At 51.7% G+C, this 20,493-nt stretch overlaps 1 protein-coding gene across 1 annotated transcript; it reads right to left on the bottom strand.

Annotated features, from left to right (window-relative positions):
• Positions 1 to 1,494: 1,494 nt before the first annotated feature.
• MFSD2B (MFSD2 lysolipid transporter B, sphingolipid) lies at positions 1,495 to 15,264 on the bottom strand. The gene is made up of 13 exons (XM_053589316.1): positions 15,184 to 15,264; positions 12,172 to 12,297; positions 9,294 to 9,418; positions 8,601 to 8,724; positions 8,257 to 8,335; positions 8,031 to 8,161; positions 4,446 to 4,536; positions 4,212 to 4,333; positions 3,701 to 3,784; positions 3,050 to 3,130; positions 2,710 to 2,819; positions 2,238 to 2,381; positions 1,495 to 1,831 (listed from the first exon to the last, which is right to left on the bottom strand). Exons 1-13 carry the CDS (start codon positions 15,262 to 15,264, stop codon positions 1,495 to 1,497), a joined length of 1,635 nt encoding a protein of 544 aa, XP_053445291.1.
• Between the last annotated feature and the right edge of the window lie 5,229 nt (positions 15,265 to 20,493).

Below are 20,493 nucleotides of genomic sequence, written 5' to 3'. Positions count from 1 at the left end.
GCAAGGAATGCCAGGGTGGGTGTCACTGAAGACCCCACATCCCTGGAGAAAAGGCCATCGTGGGGTGGTCACAGGTTGAGAAGAAAGAGACATCAGGCCCAGAGGATGCAGGCTCCTGCTGTGTCCACTCCCAGCAGCCCTCTCAGACCTTACTGCGCCAGGCTGTAGCTGGTCCTCCTGTAGGAAAGGAAAGAAGCAGGGAGAAGGATGGGGGACAGTGTGGGGTCTGTCCTGCCTCAGAGCCCCATGGAAGGTTCCATGGCTGCTCCTCGTCTTCCCAGCAACTCCCCTCTCCACCTCCCTTCACAAGCCCTACACGCCTGTGCCTCCAAGCGCCATCAAGCAATTCCCCGCGCACTTGTCATGCCTTAACATAGAAAGTGCCATCTCAGAACTACTCTGCGAAAGAGTGTGAGCCATCACCACTCAGCAGACACTTCCTGCCTACCCCGTGTGGCCCTGTGGGTGAGCACGTGCTCGTGTATCTAAGTGTGTCAACGCCGTGCTCGCGGATGGATGCAGTGGAGCTGACGAGCTGATCTTGCGGCAGGTATTCTGACCTGGCCTCAGCCTCTGTCCTGGGCTCTTAGAATACAAAAATTGAATAAAACACAGCCCCCAAGGCTGGGTGCCTAGGCTCACACCTGTAGCCCTAGCACTTTGGGAGGCTGAGGTGGGTGGATTGCCTGAGCTTGGGAGTTTGGGACCAGCCTGAGCAAGAGTGAGATCCCGTCTCTAGAAATAGCCAGGCATTTTGGCAGTGTCTAGAGTTCTAGCCACTTGGGAAGCTGAGGCAAGAGGTTCGCTTGAGCCCGAGTTTCAGGTTGCTGTGAGCTCTGATGCCACAGCACTCTACCTAGGGCAACAGAGTGAGACTCAGTCTCAAAAAACAAAAAACACACAGCCCCAGACTCCAGAGTCCCCACAGCCTCCAGGGAAAGGCAGACAGTGATCAGGTCTTCCCTGTAGAGTGGGGTCAGTGCTCCGGGGAAGGACAAGTCAGCTGCTCAGTGCAGCCCATGGGAGAGAAGAGTGGGAGACTCTAGGTGTTGGCTCCAGGGTGGACTCTGGTGCCATTCACTGAGACAGGGACGTGGAAGGAGGAGCCAGTTAGGGGAAGATAAGTTTAGAGCTTATGGAGACTGACATGCTTATGGGGTGTCAGGTGGGAATGTCAAAATGGGAGCACTGTGTGGCTCTGGAACTTGAAGGGCATCCAAAGCAAAGGAGGGGAGTTTTAGGAGCCCCTAGGCCCAAGAGTAGATGAGGTCCCCAGGGGGCTGTGGAAAGCAAAAAGAATAGAGGAGCCAGGAGGGAGCTCATTACCTCGTAGAGCAGTGGTTCTCAACCTTCCTAATGCCGCAAACCTTTAATACAGTCCAGAGGGGTCGCGACCCACAGGTTGAGAACCGCTGTGGTAGAGGGATGCCAGGTAATCCAAGGAAGAAGCCAGAGAAGGGGTGGACGGAATAGCATTTCCAGGAGAAAATGGTGTCATTGCGCTAAGGAAATAGTCTCCCAAAGGCAGGAGTGCTCAGCTGTGTGTGTGATGCAGCAGGGTGACCTGAGACTGGCCTTGGTCACTCCCAGGTCAGTGATGTGCCCCCTGGGTGGGCAGCCCTGCCTGTGTGTGCCTGTGTGCACAGTGGCCCACCTCTGAAGGCTCAGCTGGCGGGCGGTGTCCTGCCTTGGTGCCTTTAGAGCGGGGCCAGTCATGAGGATGCACAGCCCGGTGAGGATCATGCAGGTGGGCACAGCACCGATGAGAACCTTGAGGGTGACCACCACCTCCTCCGCCTGCTTGCAGGCTCCTGCCTTATACCCTGCGAACCTGGAGAAACACCCCCCACCCATGCAGGTCACATCTTGCCAAGCTGGACTCCCTGGCTGGAGGGATCCCAGACACCCACCCCACACTCTCCTGAAACTTGTACCTTGTGTCCTGGCCAGATCAGCCTAGTTACTGTGCAGGGGAGGTTCAAGGGTATGGGCGGAGCAGGCAGTTCAGGGAGAACTGAGGATGTGGGGGGCCGAGGCCTTTGAAGTACACCCTCAAGAAAGGCTCCTCTTGGTCAAGTGCACAGAGGAACCTGGCAGAGGAGGTTCCTCACACTCCCCACAGAGCAGCGCTCTGCAGGCTCATGGGTGCCCCTAGCTGGGCAGGTTTAGGCTTTGCCCTCTTTGTCCCACCCCAGTGGTCCTTTGTGCCTCTGGCACATCCCAACCCTGCGACTTACTCCAGACTGAGGGTGGAGATGCCCAGGGCACTGGCTCCTGAGAGCTTGGTGAAGAAGACATAGGAAGAATAGAAGATGGTCTCTAGGCCGGGCCCATGCTGGTGCTGCAGCTGGAAGTCATCTACCACATCTGGCAGCATGGACCTGGAGTGGGGAACACGGGGTTGTTCCTCTTATTCCCTGGTGGGCAGTAGCCTCTGAGGTCTCTGCAGACAGAGACCAAGTGGGATTCACCCCTGGGTTCCTGCTGCCCAGGATAGCTCGGCCCCAGAGAGCCAGGCAACACGTGTGCCTCCACCCCCCAACTCCTGCTGCTTGTGCCCTTGGACGAGGGCTCCAGGGATGAAGCTGGAGGTCCCTATCACCTGCTGGGCACAGGGGACCTGGGACAGCAGGGTGATGTGAAGGGGGAAACAACCCTTATGGAAGTATTATGAGGATCCCACACCACCGAATCCTCCCCCCAGCCTACCAGGGTAGCAGCAAAGACACAGCAATGCTTATGCCAGATACAAAGGCCACGACATATGCCACGGGTGCTGTGGGCACAGCAGCCAGCAAGATTGCAAAAGGCACCATCACCTGGGGAGACAGACACACCAGCTGGCACCTCCACCTGTGCCCTGGGCTCTCACATTCACACACTTATGGTCTTTACTGTGACCCCCATACCTGACCCTGTGCCACACTCTGAAGACCCAAAGGCACACAGATCCAGCCCTGCTGGCCCCAGGAGGCTCACTCAGCACCATGGTCACCTCCCCCACCTCTCTCCCCAGCCATTCTCCCACCTTGTTCCCTGCCTCACGCACACATATCCCGAAGGCCGATGTCCTCTTCCCAAACCGCTGGAGAACCCACTCCCACAGTGGGGTGCTCAGCACAGCTGAGACCTGTGAGCAGAGAGCCGTGTCACACCAGGATGTGCTGCTAGCATCTCTACCTGAGATCTCAGAGCCCTGGCTCATAGATGGGAACTGGGCTTTGACCTTGTCCCCTCATGACCCTGGCCCCAATCCTACCCTCTGCTGGAGTTCAGATGACCAACAGCAAAGCAATATCTAAAATGTTGACCATGGCTTGGTGCCTGTAGCTCAGCGGCTAGGGCGCCAGCTTCATACACCGGGCCTGGCAGGTTCAAACCCGACCTGGGCCTGCCAACAACAATGACAACTACAACAAAAAATAGCTGGGCGTTGTGGTGGCCTATAGTCCCAGCTACTTAGCAGGCTGAGGAAAGAGAATTGCTTAAGCCCAAGTGTTAGGTTGCTGTGATGCCGTGGCCCTCTACCCAGGGTGACATAGTGAGACTCTGTCTCAAAAAAAAAAAAAAAATGTTGACCACCAGAACTCTGGCCACGTATGTCACATTAAGAGCCACACATGTCCCCAACTTAGGCCCCCAAGTGTCCTGGCCTCCACCACCCCAAGTCCCCTGCCTCCACTACCCCAAGTGCCCTCACCAGGATGGTCACTACCAGGCTCTGGACGTGGTCATGCAGCCGGGAGGCGTGTGTACAGAACAGGACCAGGTAGCTCTGTTCCACCTGAGGAGGTGGACAGGAACATGTGTCTGCTGGGAATAGCAGAAGCTTAGAAGTCTAGGGTAAGGCCCTCAAGTCTGGCTTCTTTGGGACTTTGAACTTGGCTTGCTGCACCATCTCTCACACAAAGGACACATATCCCACCATAGATTAAAAACACCACTCCTAGGCTACCCTCACTACTTGCACAGCTAAGATCAGGTGGATTTTACTACATTTTAGGTAACATGAGATGCTGTCAGCCTCCCAGTGCTTAGGCCCTGCTCTCCTCAATCCCACAGGCCTGACCTGGGTCTCTCCCTCTGCACCATGTGTCAGCTACAGCCTTCTTCCTATAGAACTAAGCCTCACCCTAACGCAGAGGAGTGGAGAGACTGCACCCTCAGCATGGCTGGAGCTGAGCTTGTGGGGACCAGCTGGCCAGAGGTACCTGAACAGCAGCTGAGATGAACAGGAAGGAGACAACCAGCTTCAAGTAGGGTGGGTGGCAGGCAGTGAGGCCCAGCCCAGCCAGGAAGCTCAGGCCTTGGCCCGAGGCTGAAGCAGAGGGGTCTACGATACAGGAAGGCAACACTTTAGCTTGGCAGCGTTCAAAACCTAAACCCACCCCCAAGGGGAGCCCTGCCCCAGCTTCTGCTTCCCAAGCTCTCATTGCACCCCATACCTGGTCGCTCCTTCACCCCAAGGCAGAGCAAACCACTGCACACAGGGTAAGTGAGAGCAACCACAGCGGCTGCGATGGAGTAGAGGCGAGTCTGTGGGACAGGAGAGAACTGGGGTGGGGGTGATGTCTCTGACCCATGGAGGTAGCAACACCCAGGGCCGGGGCAGGAGTACCCCCAGTAGGAACAGTGGGACCCGGAGCCCAAGCCCAAGGATGCCGGGTCCCTCTCCCCCAGTCACTCCAGCAGGAGAGAGGCCTAAGGGCCCAGGATGGTCCTAACACACACATCTGCTGACCTGTGCCTCCTGCGTCGGAAAGGAGGCGCTATGCCACCAGGGGTCAGAGCACTCTCCTCACTATGAAGCATTTATTGCTGCTGATTTCTTTTTTTTTTTACCATATACGATGTGAGTTTATTACCTCGATGGGACTATTGCTGCTGATTTCTGCATGCCAGGCCCCGAAGTTACAATGATGAATGAGTGACCCATCCACCCACAATAAGGGGATCAGGGCGTGGGAAGGAAGAGGCAGTTACAACATAGCGAGATGCACAATGACCCCGACAAAACAGAAAACAGGATCCTGTAGTCCAGGACAGTACTACCTATCACTCAGAGCAGAAGACATGTGTAATAAAATGCATATAAAGACATGCATGCAAGGACAGCCAAGTCAGGAGAGAGGCTGCCTCTGGGAAGGAGGGGAAGTAACAGAAGGGTCCGTGCTGGTGCTCGAGGCCTCACACTCACAGGGGCTCTGTGCTTGGGGTTTAATGCTGTGCTGTTGCTATCTTAAAATTCTTTTTTTTCTTTTTGAGACAGAATCTCAAGCTGTCATCCTGGGCAGAGTGCTGTGGCATCACAGCTCACAGCAACCTCCAACTCCTGGGCTTAAGCGATTCTCTTGCCTCAGCCTCCCAAGTAGCTGGGACTACAGGCGCCCGCCACAACACCCAGCTATTTTTTGGTTGTAGTTTTCATTGTTGTTTAGCAGGCCTGAGCTGGATTTGAACCCGCCAGCTCCAGTGTATGTGGCTGGTGCCCTAGCTGCTGAGCTATAGGCACCGAGCCAAAATTCTTGATAATTTTATCTGTGAATGTGTATTTTGTCAGCAAAGTCCGAGGGGACAGTGGGGTGTGGGCCACCCTGGGCTTCCAGCCTTGGCTCACAGGTGCCTCTGCTCCCAGGTAGGGATTCTCAGCCTCTTGCTCCCCATTCCTTGGCAACTTCCCCTCCCCAACCCCAACCATTGGTACCCACCACTCTATCCACAGCCTGTCAGCAACTGAGTAACATTGGGGAGGAGGTGTGGAGAGGCCTGAGTGGGGGTCTGTGCATGGGTACAGGGAGGGCTGGTCCAGGAGTGGCAATACCACAGCCCTAGGCTGGCAGTGCCAGGGTGGATTCAGAGGGCTGGTGCCTCTCACCCATCCCAATCCAGATGCCTAGCAGATACCTAGTGGGTTTCAGGGCTGGAGGTTGCAATCCCTTGGTTAGAGCTGTGGGCCCAGTGGGAAAGGGAGATGACTTCCCCACTGTCCTGAGGAAGTATTTTCATTTTGACTATACAAGCAAAGTGTGTAGCTAGCCCTATAAATGGGCTTGGAGACAGGTGCAAAAGGACTTAACTGTAATTATTTCTTAAGTCGGTGGGCCATGAATGTTTGTGATTTTAACATTATTCTCATACCGCTGATTGTGAAACATTGGGTGGGGAGCTTGTTAAAATTGCTGGGCCTGGGAGGCGCCTGTGGCTCAGTGGGTAGGGTACTGGCCCCATATACCAAGGGTGGTGGGTTCAAACCCGGCCCCAGCCAAACAGCAACAAAAAATAGCTGGGCGTTGTGGCCAGTGCCTGTAGTCCCAGCTACTCGGGAGGCTGAGGCAAGGGAATTGCCTAAGCCCAAGAGCTGGAGGTTGCTGTGAGCTGTGACGCCACAGTACTCTACCAAGGGCGATGAAGAGAAACTCTGTCTCTTAAAAAAAAAAAAAATTGCTGGGTCCATTCCCAGAATTTGTGAATCAGAATGTCTGTGGTTGGGCCTGAGAATCTTTCCTTCCTCCCTTTCTCCCTTCCTCTCTTTCCTTCTTTCTTTCTCTCTCTCTTTCTTTCTTTTTTGAAAAATAGAGTCTTACTCTGTCACCCTGGATAGAGGGCCATAGCATCATTGCTCACAGCAACCTCAAACTCCTAGGCTTGAGCAATTCTTGCCTCAGCCTACTAAGTAGCTGGGACTACAGTTGCCCACCACAACATCTGGCTAGTTTTATTCTATTTTTGGTAGAAACAGGGTCTTTTGCTCAGACTGGTCTCAAACTCCTGAGTTAAAGCAATCCACCTGCCTCAGCCTCCCAGAGAGCTAGGATTACAGGCATGAGCCACGGCACCTGGCCAAATATTCATTAATTTAAAAACAAGCAATTCCCTTGCCGGGCATTGTGGCGGGTGCCTGTAGTCCCAGCTACTTGGGAGGCTGAGGCAAGAGAATCACTTAAGCCCAGGAGTTGGAGGTTGCTATGAGCTGTACGAGGCCACGGCACTCTACTGAGGGCCATAAAGTGAGACTCTGTCTCTACAAAAAAAAAAAAAAAACAAGCAAAAGGCCAGGCGTGGTGGTTCTTGCCTATAACTAGTACTCTGTGAGATCCAGGCAGGAAGATCATTTGAGCTCAGGAGATGGAGACCAGCCTGAGTAACATAGTGAGAGAACTTGTCTTTACTAAAAATAGAAAAATTAGCCCTGTATCATAGCGAGTGTCTGTAGTCCTAGGTACTCAGGAGGCTGAGGCAGGAGGATTGCTCAAGCTGAGGAGTTTGAGGTTGCCATGAGCTAGGCTGGCACTCCTGCACTCTAGCCTAGGCAACAGAATGAGACTGTCTAAAAAACAAAACAATAAAACATACACACACAAACAAAAACAAGCAAAAAAGGCTAAGGTCAACACAGAAGGGTGCAGGGCACACCGAGCAAGGAGAGGCCACAACCAAACCTGGTGAGGGAGTGCCTGTGTCAAGTCCTGACAGCAAGGGCCTCCCTTGCTCACACTCCCTTCAGATGTCACCTTGACACACTGGGGAAGTGGCTGGAGCGGGGAGGCTGCTGCTGCAGGTGGAGGCATGGGCCAGGGTACAGCAGTGGGGTGCAAAATTGTTGAACACATTTCAGAAGATTTTGGGGCACAATTTAGTAATAGGTTGGAGAAGTGAGAGACAGGGAGGAGGACAAGAGGAGCCCCGGGTTTGGAGGATAACAATGTCACTGGACATGGGGTAGGGGTTGCCTGGGCAGGAGAGGCAGGCGAGCTGCCCAAAGACACCAAACCCTCAAGCTGCCCCCCGCCACCCACCCCAGCAGTGCCCTTCTCTGTGGGTGCTCTCCTCCCCTCCAGATGGCTGTGGCTGATCTGCTGGAAGGAGCCCAGGAGGAGAGGCGGGATTAACAGGGAGGCGCCTTGCTTGCAGGTGACACGGGGGAGGAATGAGAGGGAGCTGAGAGTACCAGCAGACAGGTGGAGAAGTGGCCCTACGAGAAAGAGGAGACAGCAGGACCCACAAAGGGTCCCGCCCACCTGGGCACTCACAGCGTCTGGGGAGACCGCGACTGGTCCAGGAAGCTCAACATCCTCGCACCTGTGTGGCCCGTGGGCGCCTAACACGATGAGCCCATGGACAGTGGCTCCCATCAGTGTTCCCGCCATCTCCAGGGTCATCCCTAGACACAGGGCGTGGCAAGGTGACTGGGCTGGTCACAAGCGTGGGGGTCCTGGAGTGGTGCCCTCCCCACTGGCAACCACTGCTGGCACTCACGATAGGCGGTAGCTGAGTCCCGCTCCCTAGGGCTGGGCGTCAGGAGCATGGTGAGCGTCGTGTAGGGCACCTGGAAGAACTGGAGCCCCGGGTAGGGCTTAGGATGGCCCCCAGACCAAGACCAGCACCCGCCCTGTTCCATCTTGGCACTTGCAGGTGGGAATGATACATCTCAACTCTTCCCCTAGAGTAGAATGGGGCTCAAAGGCAGGAGGGGCATCCGGGACAGGGCAGGGCCAGCACAGCTAATGGTAGATTTCCAGGTACAGGGGGGAAGATGAGGGCAGTGAGCCCCCCCAAAAACTTCAGCGTGGTCCAGGCCCAGGAAGTGGGCTCCCACTTACCGTGGCCAGGGCCTGGAACAGGCAGTAGAAGGCTATGTACCAGAGGCCCCGCAGGCTGGTGAAGGGGGGCAGGAACCACAGGAAGAAGTAGGCCACAGCGATGAAGGGGGTGCAGCCTAGTACCCTGCAGGAGCGCAGCTGATGTGGAGTGGGCCCCGGCACCAGGGCAGGCAGCCACAAAGGGCCCACCTGGCCTGGAACAAACTCACCCCTTTCCTGCCCCTGGAGAAGCCCTGGGCTGGGCTCTTGGGTGGAAGCCATGCAGAGGGGGAGAAGTGGCCAATGGGATATGGAGGTGGTAGGGAGTGGAGGCCATTCACTGCTGGAGTCCTGGGGGGCACCTGCATGCTCAGGGTGCTGTTCCCCGTATTAAGAACACTGAAGCACAGGAAAGTTTCCCTTCCTCTGTGAGATCTTCCATGTCCTCCAGCCCAGCCTGACCACACTTAGAGCCACAGGCTAGGCCTGGGAGTCTTGGAGGCTTTGTCCAGCCCTGTGCCATCCAGTGAGACAGAATCCCCCAAAATGTCTCTCAACTACTGACTCACAGTGTGACCCAGTCCAGCCCCTAGTGTGCTTATTAACACTGTCCAGTCTTGTCCTCTAGCTGTCCCCTGAGAAACAGGGCCATGACAAATGCAGTGAATTCAGGGCCGGGGGTGGGTTCCTGGATCCTAAGGAGCGTCTGCTCACCAGGGTATGAGTCGTCCTGACATGGACCTCCTGCTTCTGTTGATGAAGAACCCAGCCACTGGGTCAGCAGCTGCCCCAGACACTTTCCCCCCAAACAGGACAAATGATACCTGGGCAGCAGGGATCTGAAACAGACAGAGGAAGGAGTAGACAGCTAAGGCTCAGCAGAATAAGAGAGGGTACCCAGGCCCACCCTTCAGGAGGGAGGCAGGGGCTAGAACCCATAGCGTATTAAGGGCTCCAGAGTCTCCACCATCAGGACAGGATCAGAATGGTGGGGGGTGAGTGTGCACTAATGAAGAAAGGGGCCGGGGAGGGAGCCGACAGCTTCATTATTACACATGTCAGCCACGTCTAGAGAGGACTTTCAGAGGCTGTCATCTCGGGGTGTCTCAGGGCAAGGAGGGTGCACCTGGCTGAGAAAGGCAGACATTGGTTTCACAATGGAAATGTTCTATTGGTTTTTATGACTACATAAATAATACTCATTAGAAAAGCATTCAGGGCGGCGCCTGTGGCTCAAGGAGTAGGGCACCGGTCCCATATGCCGGAGGTGGTGGGTTCAAACCCAGCCCCGGCTAAAAAAAATAAATAAATAAAAAAATAGAAAAGCATTCAAATGGGCGGCGCCTGTGGCTCAGTGAGGAGGGTGCTGGCCCCATATACCGAGGGTGGCGGGTTCAAACCCAGCCCCTGCCAAACTGCAACAAAAAAATAGCTGGGCGTTGTGGTGAGCGCCTGTAGTCCCAGCTGCTCGGGAGGCTGAGGCAAGAGAATCAGGTAAGCCCAAGAGCTGGAGGTTGCTGTGAGACGTGTGATGCCACGGCACTCTACCAAGGGCAGTAAAGCGAGACTCTGTCTCTACAAAAAAAAAAAAAGAAAAGCATTCAAACAACACAGGAAAACTTTAGGAAAAATCAACCGAGGCTCGGCATGGTAGCTCAGTGAGTAGGGCACTGGCCACATACACTGAGGCTGGCGGGTTCAAGCCTGGCCAGGCCTGCTAAACAATGACAACTGCAACCAAAAAAATAGCTGGGCGTTGTGGCTGGTGCCAGTAGTCCCAGCTACTCGGGAAGCTGAGGCAGGAGAATCACGTAAGCCCAAGAGTTTGAGGTTACTGTGAGCTATCATGTCAAAGCACTCTACCCAGGGCAACAAAGTGAGACTATCTCAAAACAAACAAACAAACAAACAAAATCTCGCCATGCTGAGACAACTGTCAGAGGAATTTTGATGATCCACCTTTCATGAATTTGTTTGAAATTTATAATTTTTGTTGTTGATAAGAGTCTTACTCTGTCACCTAGGGTAGAGTGCCATGGCATAAGCCTAGCTTATACCAACCTCAAACTCCTGGGTTCAAGCAATCCTCCTGCCTCGCCTCGTGACTAGCTGGGACTACAAGCACCTGACACAATGCCCCGCTAACTTTCCTATGTTTACTAGAGACAGGGTCTCACTTTTGCTCAGGCTGGTCTTCAACCCATGAGCTGAAGCTATCCATCCACCTTGGCCTCCCAGAGTGCTAGGATTATAGGCCTGAGCCACCACACTACCTTAATTTTTTTTTTTTTAATTGAGACAGAGTCTCACTTTGTCACCCTCTGTAGAGTCCTGTGGCATCATAGCTCACAGCAACCTCAAACTCTTGGGTTCAAGTGAGTCTCCTGCCTCCGCCTCCCAAGTAGCTGGGACTACAGGTGCCTGCCACAACGCCTGGCTATTTTTTGGTTGCAGCCATCCTTGTTGTTTGGCGGGCCCCGAGCTGGATTTGAAACCGCCAGCTCAGGTGTATGTGGCTGGCGCCTTAGTCGTTTGAGCCACAGGTGCTGAGCCTAAGAAAGTTTTGAGATACACAAAAAGCAAGAAATGTGGGCAGTGCCTGTGACTCAAGGAGTGGGGCGTCGGCCCCATATACTGGAGGTGGCAGGTTCAAACCCAGCCCTAGTCAAAAAAAAAAAATAATAAAATCAAGAAACATTAAGATCTGTGGGGCCAGAAATAAAGTAAGCCTTCCCAGTAATACTGATAAGGGGAGCAAGTTGAAACTTGCATGGGTAAATCAGAAAGAACACTGTTGACTGTGTACCTTGTAAATTAAATAATAGACTATAACAGTCTGTCTCAAAACTTTTGTAGTGACCCACAGGGCTTATCAGAGAAAAATCATTTAAAAATAACATGGAGCTGGGCGCAGTGCTCATGCTTATAATCCTAGTACTCTGGGAAGACGAGGTGGGTGGATTGCTTAGGAGTTCTAGATCAGCCTGAGCAAGAGCCAGATCCTGTTTCTACTAATAGAAAAATTATCTAGGTGGTGACTGTGGCTCAGTGAGTAGGGCACTGGCCCCATTTACCGAGGGTGGCGGGTTCAAACCCTGCCCTGGCCAAAATGCAACAAAAGAATAGCCAGGCGTTGTGGCGGGCACCTGTAGTCCCAGCTACTTGGGAGGCTGAGGCAAGAGAATCGCTTAAGCCCAAGAGTTTGAGGTTGCTGTGAGCTGTGATGCCATAGCACTCTACTGAGGGCGACATAGTAAGACTCTGTCTCAAAAAACAAACAAAAAACAAAAAAACCCAAACCCCCAAAAGAATGGTACAGAGCATTCTTTTGGATGGTTGTACAATATCCAATATGTGGACTAGCTTACTTACCCAACCGCTTCTATACTGTTGGGTTTTCACATCTCTCATTTTCCCTCTACAGACAGGCTGCGATAGACATCCTTGCAGAGACTGCCCTCAACAGCATTTGGCTTTCTGTTAGGCTTGGGTCAGAAGTGCTGTATACTCAGGATAGGGGGAGTGGAGGCATGGGGGTGGGAGGCCCAAGGAAGATGCCAGCAGGAGACCTTGGGTGGCCGCCCACACTCACCTGTGCCACATCAAGAAGGAAGAGCTGCAGGTAAAAGGCTATGGCACTGGAGGCCACCTGATTGGGGACCCCACCAATGCCATAGCACACCTTCGTACAGAATGAGAGGCGATCAGCCGTGCTCTCCTGGAGGAGACAGAGGTACTAAGCCACTCTCCCACAGACACAAAACAGCTCCCCACACCACCAAGGCTTCCATAAGCATCCTGAGGTCCCTATAATATCCTGGAGGTTTTTATGTAGTACAGCAACCCCTCAGTCCCATTTTGCCCCAAATCATCCTAAGGGGAAGTGAGACAGAAAAAAAAACAACGCAGATCTTAAACCATGACCTCTAAACCTTTCCAGGGGGAAGTTTTTCCTTAACACTCCCCCTGCTTCCTGCTGCAGGCTACTTTAACCTACCGAGTCAGTCCCCAGCTTTGCCATCTATTCCCTGTGTGACCTTTCTTTCTCTGAGCCTTGTTTTAAATGTTAAATGTTCAGGACCCCTGCAAGCCAGATGTCGAACCACTGACAGCCTTAAATCAGTTACAATATTTATTTATTTATTTATTTATTTATTTTTGCAGTTTTTTTTTGGCTGGGGCTGAGTTTGAACCCACCACCTCTGGCATATGGGGCCGGCACCCTACTCCTTTGAGCCACAGGTGCCGCCCCAGTTATAATATTTATACCACAGAAATTCTGCATGATGACAACTCAAAACCTCCCTCTCAATTGTTTACCAGCCTGCCACTGAAATAAGGAATGTTTATGAGACCTGAATCTATGTACATGATAGTGTGTACATACTGTGTGTATTTATGTATGTCTTGCAAGCCCAAACCATACTGCAAACTCCAGATTACGAGCTCCAGACACAAATATTCAACTGTCTATTCATAGGCCCACATGGACGCCTGATAGGCGTCAGCTTAGGATGGTCAAAACACAGCTCCTGATTTCCATCCCTTTATCTAGGCAGCTCTTAGCTCTGTAGTTTCTACTGCATCCATAATACCACTGTCTCCTCTGCAGCCCAGGCCACAGGCCTCGGAGTCGTCCTTCCTTCCTCTTCCCAATTCCTTCATCTCCTAAGTACCTCTTAAGCAGCCAGCAGCCAGTGATCTTGTAATAATATAAATGAGATCGTCTTCTCTTCTCTCTGCCTAAAATCGTCTAACAGCTTGCCATTACAGTTTGAATAAAACTCCAAGTCCTCACCATTGCCTAAGGAGCCCAACCAATCAGCTCTCACTCCCTTACCTATCTGACATCAAAAAGCTCTCCTTCAGCCTTGGTGCCTCCTTCCGAATGGCAAACCTGTTGCTGGGGGCCTATTACACTTCCCCTTCCTTCTACCTACAAGGCTCTTGAATGTGTTCAAAGAGCTGACTCTGTCATTTAGGTCTAAGCTTAACTCTATGTTACGGGGACCACACACGTTTCTCTCCCAATTGTATTTACAGCCTCTTATACTCCCATTTATTTCTTGCCTCTCCCCAAGGGAATGTAAGCTCTCTGAGACCAAGAACTATGACTTTTATTTGCTAAGGTGTCTCTGGTTACCTGGAACAATGCTTGGTATACAGTAGGTGCTCAATATATATTCATTGAAACAATAAATGGCCATGAAAGCACTATGTAAAGTGCTGTTTCTTCAAAAGATGATGAGGAGTCTTTTTTCCTCTTCCTTTGCTTGAGGATGGGTGGGGGAGTAGAGAGGACTCCGGCTTCACCCGTTCTGGTATCTTGCAGGACACCACAAGCAGGCTCTTTTGAGGGAAGGCCTTCCCAGATAAGGGTTTATCACATCCTTTGCACACTCTTCCTACTCATGGAGAAAACCACACACATGGCTGGACATGCTCTCCTTTTCTGATATTTGTGTGAACATTATTTCAACTTACAAAAAACTTTAAAAACAGGCAGAATCCACATGTCAGTCTTCCTCCTTCCCCATAATGGACTCCTGTTTCCCTCTAAATGGGCCTGGCAAGTTTTTAGAACATAGAAGGCACTCAAAGCAAGTTCCAGCAGAAACTAGGGATATAATACAGCCTTGGAGTCTTGAGGATGGCAGTTTACCTACTTATATCATAAGCCTTTCACAGTTTATGGTCAAATTTGGATTCAAATTCTGGGATCTGCCATTTCTAGCTGTGTGACCTAGAGAAGGTACTTAACCTTGCTGAGCTTCGGTTTCCTACCATGTAAAATGGGAAAATGTACCTCAAAGGCTACCAGTTAAACGCTGGAACTTCACCAGCAATGTTAAGTTTTTCCTTTTGCTGTTGGTTAGTCTCACCCTGAACTTGCAAACTTCCGGGAAAGGAGGCCCCAGAAAGCCTCTGTATCTCACTTTCTATCTTGGGAAACCCAATCCTTTGCTCCGAGGTGCCTGACGCAGAGCACTGAGCCAGACGGGAGGGTGAGGTGGTCAAGCAAGGCCACACAATTCCCCGACCACGCAGCGGGCAGCGGATGTCGCTTCGGCTGACACAGAAGGCCGGAGGTTGCTAACTCTTCTCCAGCACAGCCACCCCTGCCGCCGGTGCCCAGCCCCATCACCGCGGCACTCAGAGGTACTGAGGATGCCGCCAAGTTCCCACCAGCCAGAAAGGCCACCCCTGGGGGCAGTCCCTGCGAGGAGGTCCTGGTGCCCTGGGGGCCACGCCAGAGTCTGAGAGGGTGACTGGGGTAGGGAGGCAGCTGCCTCTCGCACAACTGAAGCCCCACCTGCCTGGGGCACAAGGATCTCCGCGAGGACCTGCAGTGTCCTGAAAAGAGCCTTAGTCTGGGAACCTGGAGAACGGAGAAGGGCGCTGGTCCCGACTCTTACAAGAATCCGGCGAGTTACCTCACCCATCTAGGACCCAGTCTCAGTCCCGTTCTCTTTGGGCTGCCCCAGTTTCCTCACTCAGCCTCTTCACTGTCAACTGCCCCCACCTTCCCACCCCAGGGGCGGTCGTCGTGCAGGGCTGCGACGCTGCGCCCGTTCCCACCCGCGCGCCCGCGTCCTGCTCTCACCGAGCCGGGCTCCAGGGCCGGCGCTCCCGGCTGGCGCGGCGGCGCCTCCGAGGGCCGGGCGGGTTCAGAGCGCACCGCCATGGCGCACGGCTGCTCCGACTGCGGGGGCCTCGCTGTCTTCGCCCCGCGTTATCGCCCCGCGGAGGGGCGGCTCCGCGCCCTGTGGGCGGGCAACACGGGGGAACCCGGGAACTGCCAAGTGCAGGGAGGAAACGCGCCAAGGGCCAAACTTTGCGGGGCGGGGGGCGGAGAAGGAGAGACCCTTGAGCCGAGGGAGCGAGCGCCCAGCAGAAGGGCGGTTGGCGCTAAACCCTTCTGTTAAATCGCTATGGGTAAAAGTTGGCGAAAAGTTACCAGATGAAGCAATAGAAGCAACCTGTTCGACCGGGCGAGGTGGCTCACGTTTGTAATCCCAGCACTCTGGGAGGCCGAGGTGGGAGGATTGCCTGAGCTCAGGAGTTACAGACCATCCTGAGCAAGGCAAGACCCGGTCTCTACCAAAAATAGAGAAACTATCTCAGGGTTGTGGCAGGCATCTGTAGTCCCAGCCATCTGGGAGGCTGCGGCCAGAGGATGGCTTGACCCTGACAGTTTGAGGTTGCTGTGAGCAATACCAGGGTACTCTACCCAGGGCAACAAAGTGAGACTGTCTCAAAAAAAGCGCAACTTGTCACTGGGTACCTGAAATGCACTTTTTTTCTTTCTTTCTTTTCTTTCTTTCTTTCTTTCTTTCTTTCTTTCTTTCTTTCTTTCTTTCTTTCTTTCTTTCTTTCCTTTTCTTTTCTTTTTTTTGAGACAGAGTCTCACTATGTCACCCTCGGTAGAGTGCTGTGGCGTCACAGCTCACAGCAACCTCAAACTCTCGGGCTTAAATGATTCTCTTGCCTCAGCCTCCCAAGTAGCTGGGACTACAGATGCTTGCTATAACGCCCAGCTGTTTTTTGTTTTTGGAGACAGAGCCTCATGCTTTCACCCTGGGTAGAGTGCTGTGGTATCACAGCTCACAGCAACCTCCAACTTGTGGACTCAAGCGATTCTCCTGCCTCCGCCTCCCAAGTAGCTGGGACTACAGGTACCAGCCACAACACCTGGCTATTTTTTGGTTGCAGCCATAGTAGTTTGGTGGCTGGAGCTGGATTCCAACCTGCCAGCTCAGGTGTATGTGGCTGGTGCCTTAGCTGCTTAAGCAACAGGTGCTGAGCCCCAGCTGTTTTTTTGGTCATAATTGTCGTCGTTTGGCAAGCCTGAACCCGCCAGCTCCAGTGTATGTGGCTGGCACAGGCCTAAATATGCATTTTTAGCAACTTGGAATTGTTTCATTCTCAACAATTGTTTGGTTGTGTATACTACCACAATTTTAATTTTGAAGGAAAGCAGGCAAAAAAAAAAAAAAAAAAATTCCAGGGCGCAGCATCGTAGCTCACACCTGTAATCCCAGCACTTGGGGGTCCAAGAGGGGTGGATTACTTGAACTCAGGAGTTCAAGACCACCCTGAACAATAGCAAGGCCCCATCGCTAAAAATAGCCAGGCATTGTGGCAGGTGCCTGTAGTCCAAGCTACTTGGGAAGCTGAGAGAGGAGAATCACTTGAGCCCAAGAGTTTGAGGTTGCTGTGAGCTGTGATGCCACAGCACTCTACCAAGGGTGACAAAGTGAGACTCTGTCTCAAAAAAAAAAAAAAAAAAGAAAGAAAGAAAGAAAGAAAATAAAAGAAAAAGAAGGCAGTGCCTGTGGCTCAAAGGAGTAGGGTGCCAGCCCCATATGCCAGAGGTGGTGGGTTCAAACCCAGCCCCAGCCAAAAACTGCAAAAAAAAAAAAAGAAGAAGAAAAGAAAAAGAAAGAAAAGGAAAAGGAGGAGGGAGGGAGGGAAGGAGGGAGAGAAGGAGGGAGGGTGGAAGGAAGGAAGGAGGGAGGAAAGGATGGAAGGAAGTTAGGTTGGTTCAGAAGGTACTTTTGTTTTGTGACAGTCTCACTCTGTTGCCCCAGCTAGTGCCCTGGAGTCAGACTAGCTCACAACCACCTCAAACTCCTGGGTTCAAGCAATCCTCCTGCCTGAGCCTGCCATGTAGCTGGAACTACAGGTGCCCACCCCAACACCTGGTTAATTTTTCTAATTTTAGTAGAGATGGGGTCTCGGCTCTTGCTCAGGCTGGTCTTCAATTCCTGAACTCATGTAATCCCCCTCCCTTGGCCTCCCAGAGAGCTAAATTACAGGGATGAACCACAGTGCTTGGCCTCAGGTGATGTAATTTGTAATACAAAGGACAAATTTTCCCACATGATACAAGGCCTCCAGGAGGTTATATGGCACACCTTCTGGGAGGACTCAAATACAACTGGGACTTTTCCCAACAAATGCAAACAATGTAACTTAATTATGTACCCTCATATTAATCTGAAATAATAATTTGAAAAATCTAATTTCCAAGCAAAGCAAAGTCTATTTCAAAACCTCATTCGCAAGCTAATATGAAAAGGCAGCAACAGCATTTGACTCCAATTATGATATTCTGGAAAAGGCAAAACTAGAGACAGTGAAAAGATCACTGATTGCCAGGGGTTTGAGAGAGGGAGGGATGAACAGTTGGAACATAGATTTTTTAGGGCAATGAACCTACTCTGTATGATTTTGTAATGGTGGATTTTTTTTTTTTTTTTTTTTTTTGTAGAGACAGAGTCTAACTTTATCGCTCTCAATAGAGTACTGTGGCCTCACACAGCTCACAGCAACCTCCAACTCCTGGGCTTAGGCAATTCTCTTGACTCAGCCTCCCAAGTAACCGGGACTACAGGTGCCCCCCACAAAGCCCGACTGTTTTTTGTTTTGTTTTGTTTTGTTTTTTTTGGCTGGGACTGGTTTGAACCCACCACCCTGGGTATATGGGGCCAGCACCTTACCCACTGAGCCACAGGTACCACCCAATGGTGGATATTTTTACATATTACACTTTTCAAAACTCATATAATGTACAACACAAAGAGTAAAACCTAATACAGACTTTGAAGATATTTCTTTTTTTTTTTTTTGGCCGGGGCTGGGTTTGAACCCGCCACCTCCGGCATATGGGACCGGCGCCCTACTCCTTGAGCCACAGGCACCGCCCCAGACTTTGGACTAATATCAACATATTGATACTGCCTTATCAATTGGAACATACTAATGTACCATACTAATAAAAGATGTTAATAGGGGCGGCACCTGTGGCTCAGTCGGTAGGGTGCCAGCCCCATATACCGAGGGTGGCGGGTTCAAACCCGACCCCGGCCGAACTGCAAAAACAAAAACAAAAACAAAAATAGCCGGGTGTTGTGGCGGGCACCTGTACACTCAAGCCCAAGAGTTGGAGGTTGCTGTGAGCTATGTGATGCCATGGCACTCTACCTAGGGCCATAAAGTGAAACTCTGTCTCTACAAAAAAAAAAAAAAAAGATGTTAATAGGCTCAGCGCCTGTAGCTCAGAGGCTAAGGCACCAGCCACATACACCAGAGCTGGCAGGTTTGGATCCAGTCGGGCCTGCCAAACTACAATGAAAACTACAACCAAAAAATAGCCGGGCATTGTGGCGGGCACCTGTAGTCCCAGCTACTTGGGAGGCTGAAGAGAATGTCTCAAGCCCAAGAATTTGAGGTTGCTGGGCGGCGCCTGTGGCTCAAGGAGTAGGGCGCCGGTCCCATATGCCGGAGGTGGCGGGTTCAAACCCAGCCCCGGCCAAAAAAAAAAAAAAAAAAAGAATTTGAGGTTGCTGTGAGCTGTGATGCTACAGCACTCTACCCAGGGTGACAGCTTGATACTGTCTCAAAAAAAAAAAAAAAAGATGTTAATAATAGTAGAAGGCTTGGTGCCTGTACCTCAGCGGCAAAGGCACAGGCCACATACACTGGGGCTGGTGGGTTTGAACCTGGCCTGGGGCTTGCCAAGCAACAATGACAACTACAACAACAACAAAAAAAAGCCGGGCGTTGTGGCAGGTGCTGTAGTCCCAGTTACTTGGGAGGCTGAGGCAAGAGAATCGCTTAAGCCCAGGAGTTTGAGGTTGCTGTGAGCTGTGATGCCAAAGCACTCTATCAAGGGTGACATAGTGAGACTGTCTCAAAAAACAAAAAAGAATAGGTGACTTCTGTAGCTCAGTGGGTTGGAGCTGGCCACATACACCCAGGTTGGTGGGTTTGAACCTGGCCCAGGCCAACTAAACAACAATGACAACTGCAACAAGAAAAAAAAATAGCTAGGTTTTGTGGTGGCCAGCTGTAGTCCCAGTTATTTGGGAGGCTGAAGCAAGAGAATTGCTTAAGCCCAGAGTAAGCCAGGAGTTTGAGGTAGCTGTGAGCTGGGAAACCATAGCACTCTACCAAGGGTGAGATAGTGAGACTCTGTCTCAAAAAAAAAAAAAAAATGAGAAAACAGGGGCTATGTGGAAACTTTCTGCTCAATTTTTCTATGGGCCTAATATTGCAAAAAAGTCTCTTAATTAAAAGGGTGGCACCGGCCCCATATACCAAGGGTGGCATGTTCAAACCCAGCCCCGGCCAAACTGCAACAAAAAAATAGCCGGGCGTTGTGGTGGGCGCCTGTAGTCCCAGCTGCTCCGGAGGCTGAGGCAGGAGAATCGCGGAAGCCCAAGAGCTGGAGGTTGCTGTGAGTCCTGTGACGTCATGGCACTCTACCGAGGGCAGTATAGTGAGACTCTGTCTCTACAAAAAAAAAAAAATCTCAGGCGGCAGCTGTGGCTCAAAGGAGTAGGGCATCGGCCCCACATGCCAGAGGTGGCAGATTCAAACCCAGCCCCGGCCAGAAACTGCAAAAATAAATAAATAAATAAATAAATTTCATTAGCTAGTTAAAAAAAAAGATAAATTAGGCTCAGGGCCTGTAGCTTAAGTAGCTAGGGCGCCAGCCACATACACCAGAGCTGGTGGGTTCAAATCCAGCCTGGGCCTGCCAGACAACAATGACAATTACAACCAAAAAATAGCCGGGCGTTGTGGCAGGCACCTGTAGTCCTAGCTACTTGGGAGTCTGAGGCAAGAGAATCGCTGAAGCCCAAGAGTTTGAGGTTGCTGTGAGCAGTGATGCCACAGCACAAAACCAAGGGCAACAGCTTGAGACTCTGTCTCAAAAAAAAAAAAAAAAAAGATAAATTAGATTTCAAAAAATAAAACAGCATGATTAAAGTAGTCAAAGTAGCTGCCTTTCAATTAAAATAAAACTAAATGGGCAGCGCCTGTGGCTCAGTGAGTAGGGCACTGGCTGCATATACCAAGGGTTGCGGGTTCAAACCCGGCCCTTGCCAAACTACAACAAAAAATA

The sequence above is a fragment of the Nycticebus coucang genome, chromosome 4, assembly GCF_027406575.1.
Source record: "Nycticebus coucang isolate mNycCou1 chromosome 4, mNycCou1.pri, whole genome shotgun sequence".
In the NCBI taxonomy this organism is placed as follows: Eukaryota; Metazoa; Chordata; class Mammalia; order Primates; family Lorisidae; genus Nycticebus; species Nycticebus coucang.
Note: the sequence above shows the minus strand (reverse complement) of the source record. Positions and strands in the feature narration are given on the sequence as shown.

Bases quoted from the DNA above. Each gene is read 5' to 3' on its own strand.
- MFSD2B (XM_053589316.1), bottom strand. From the start codon at position 15,264: ATGGCGGTGCGCTCTGAACCCGCCCGGCCCTCGGAGGCGCCGCCGCGC. The intron at 9,419-12,171 runs GTGAGTGTGGGC...TGTCTGTTTCAG, and splicing joins TCCTTCTTGATGTGGCACAG to ATCCCTGCTGCCCAGGTATC. The intron at 3,131-3,700 runs GTGAGGGCACTT...CTCTGCTCACAG, and splicing joins GCCTGGTAGTGACCATCCTG to GTCTCAGCTGTGCTGAGCAC.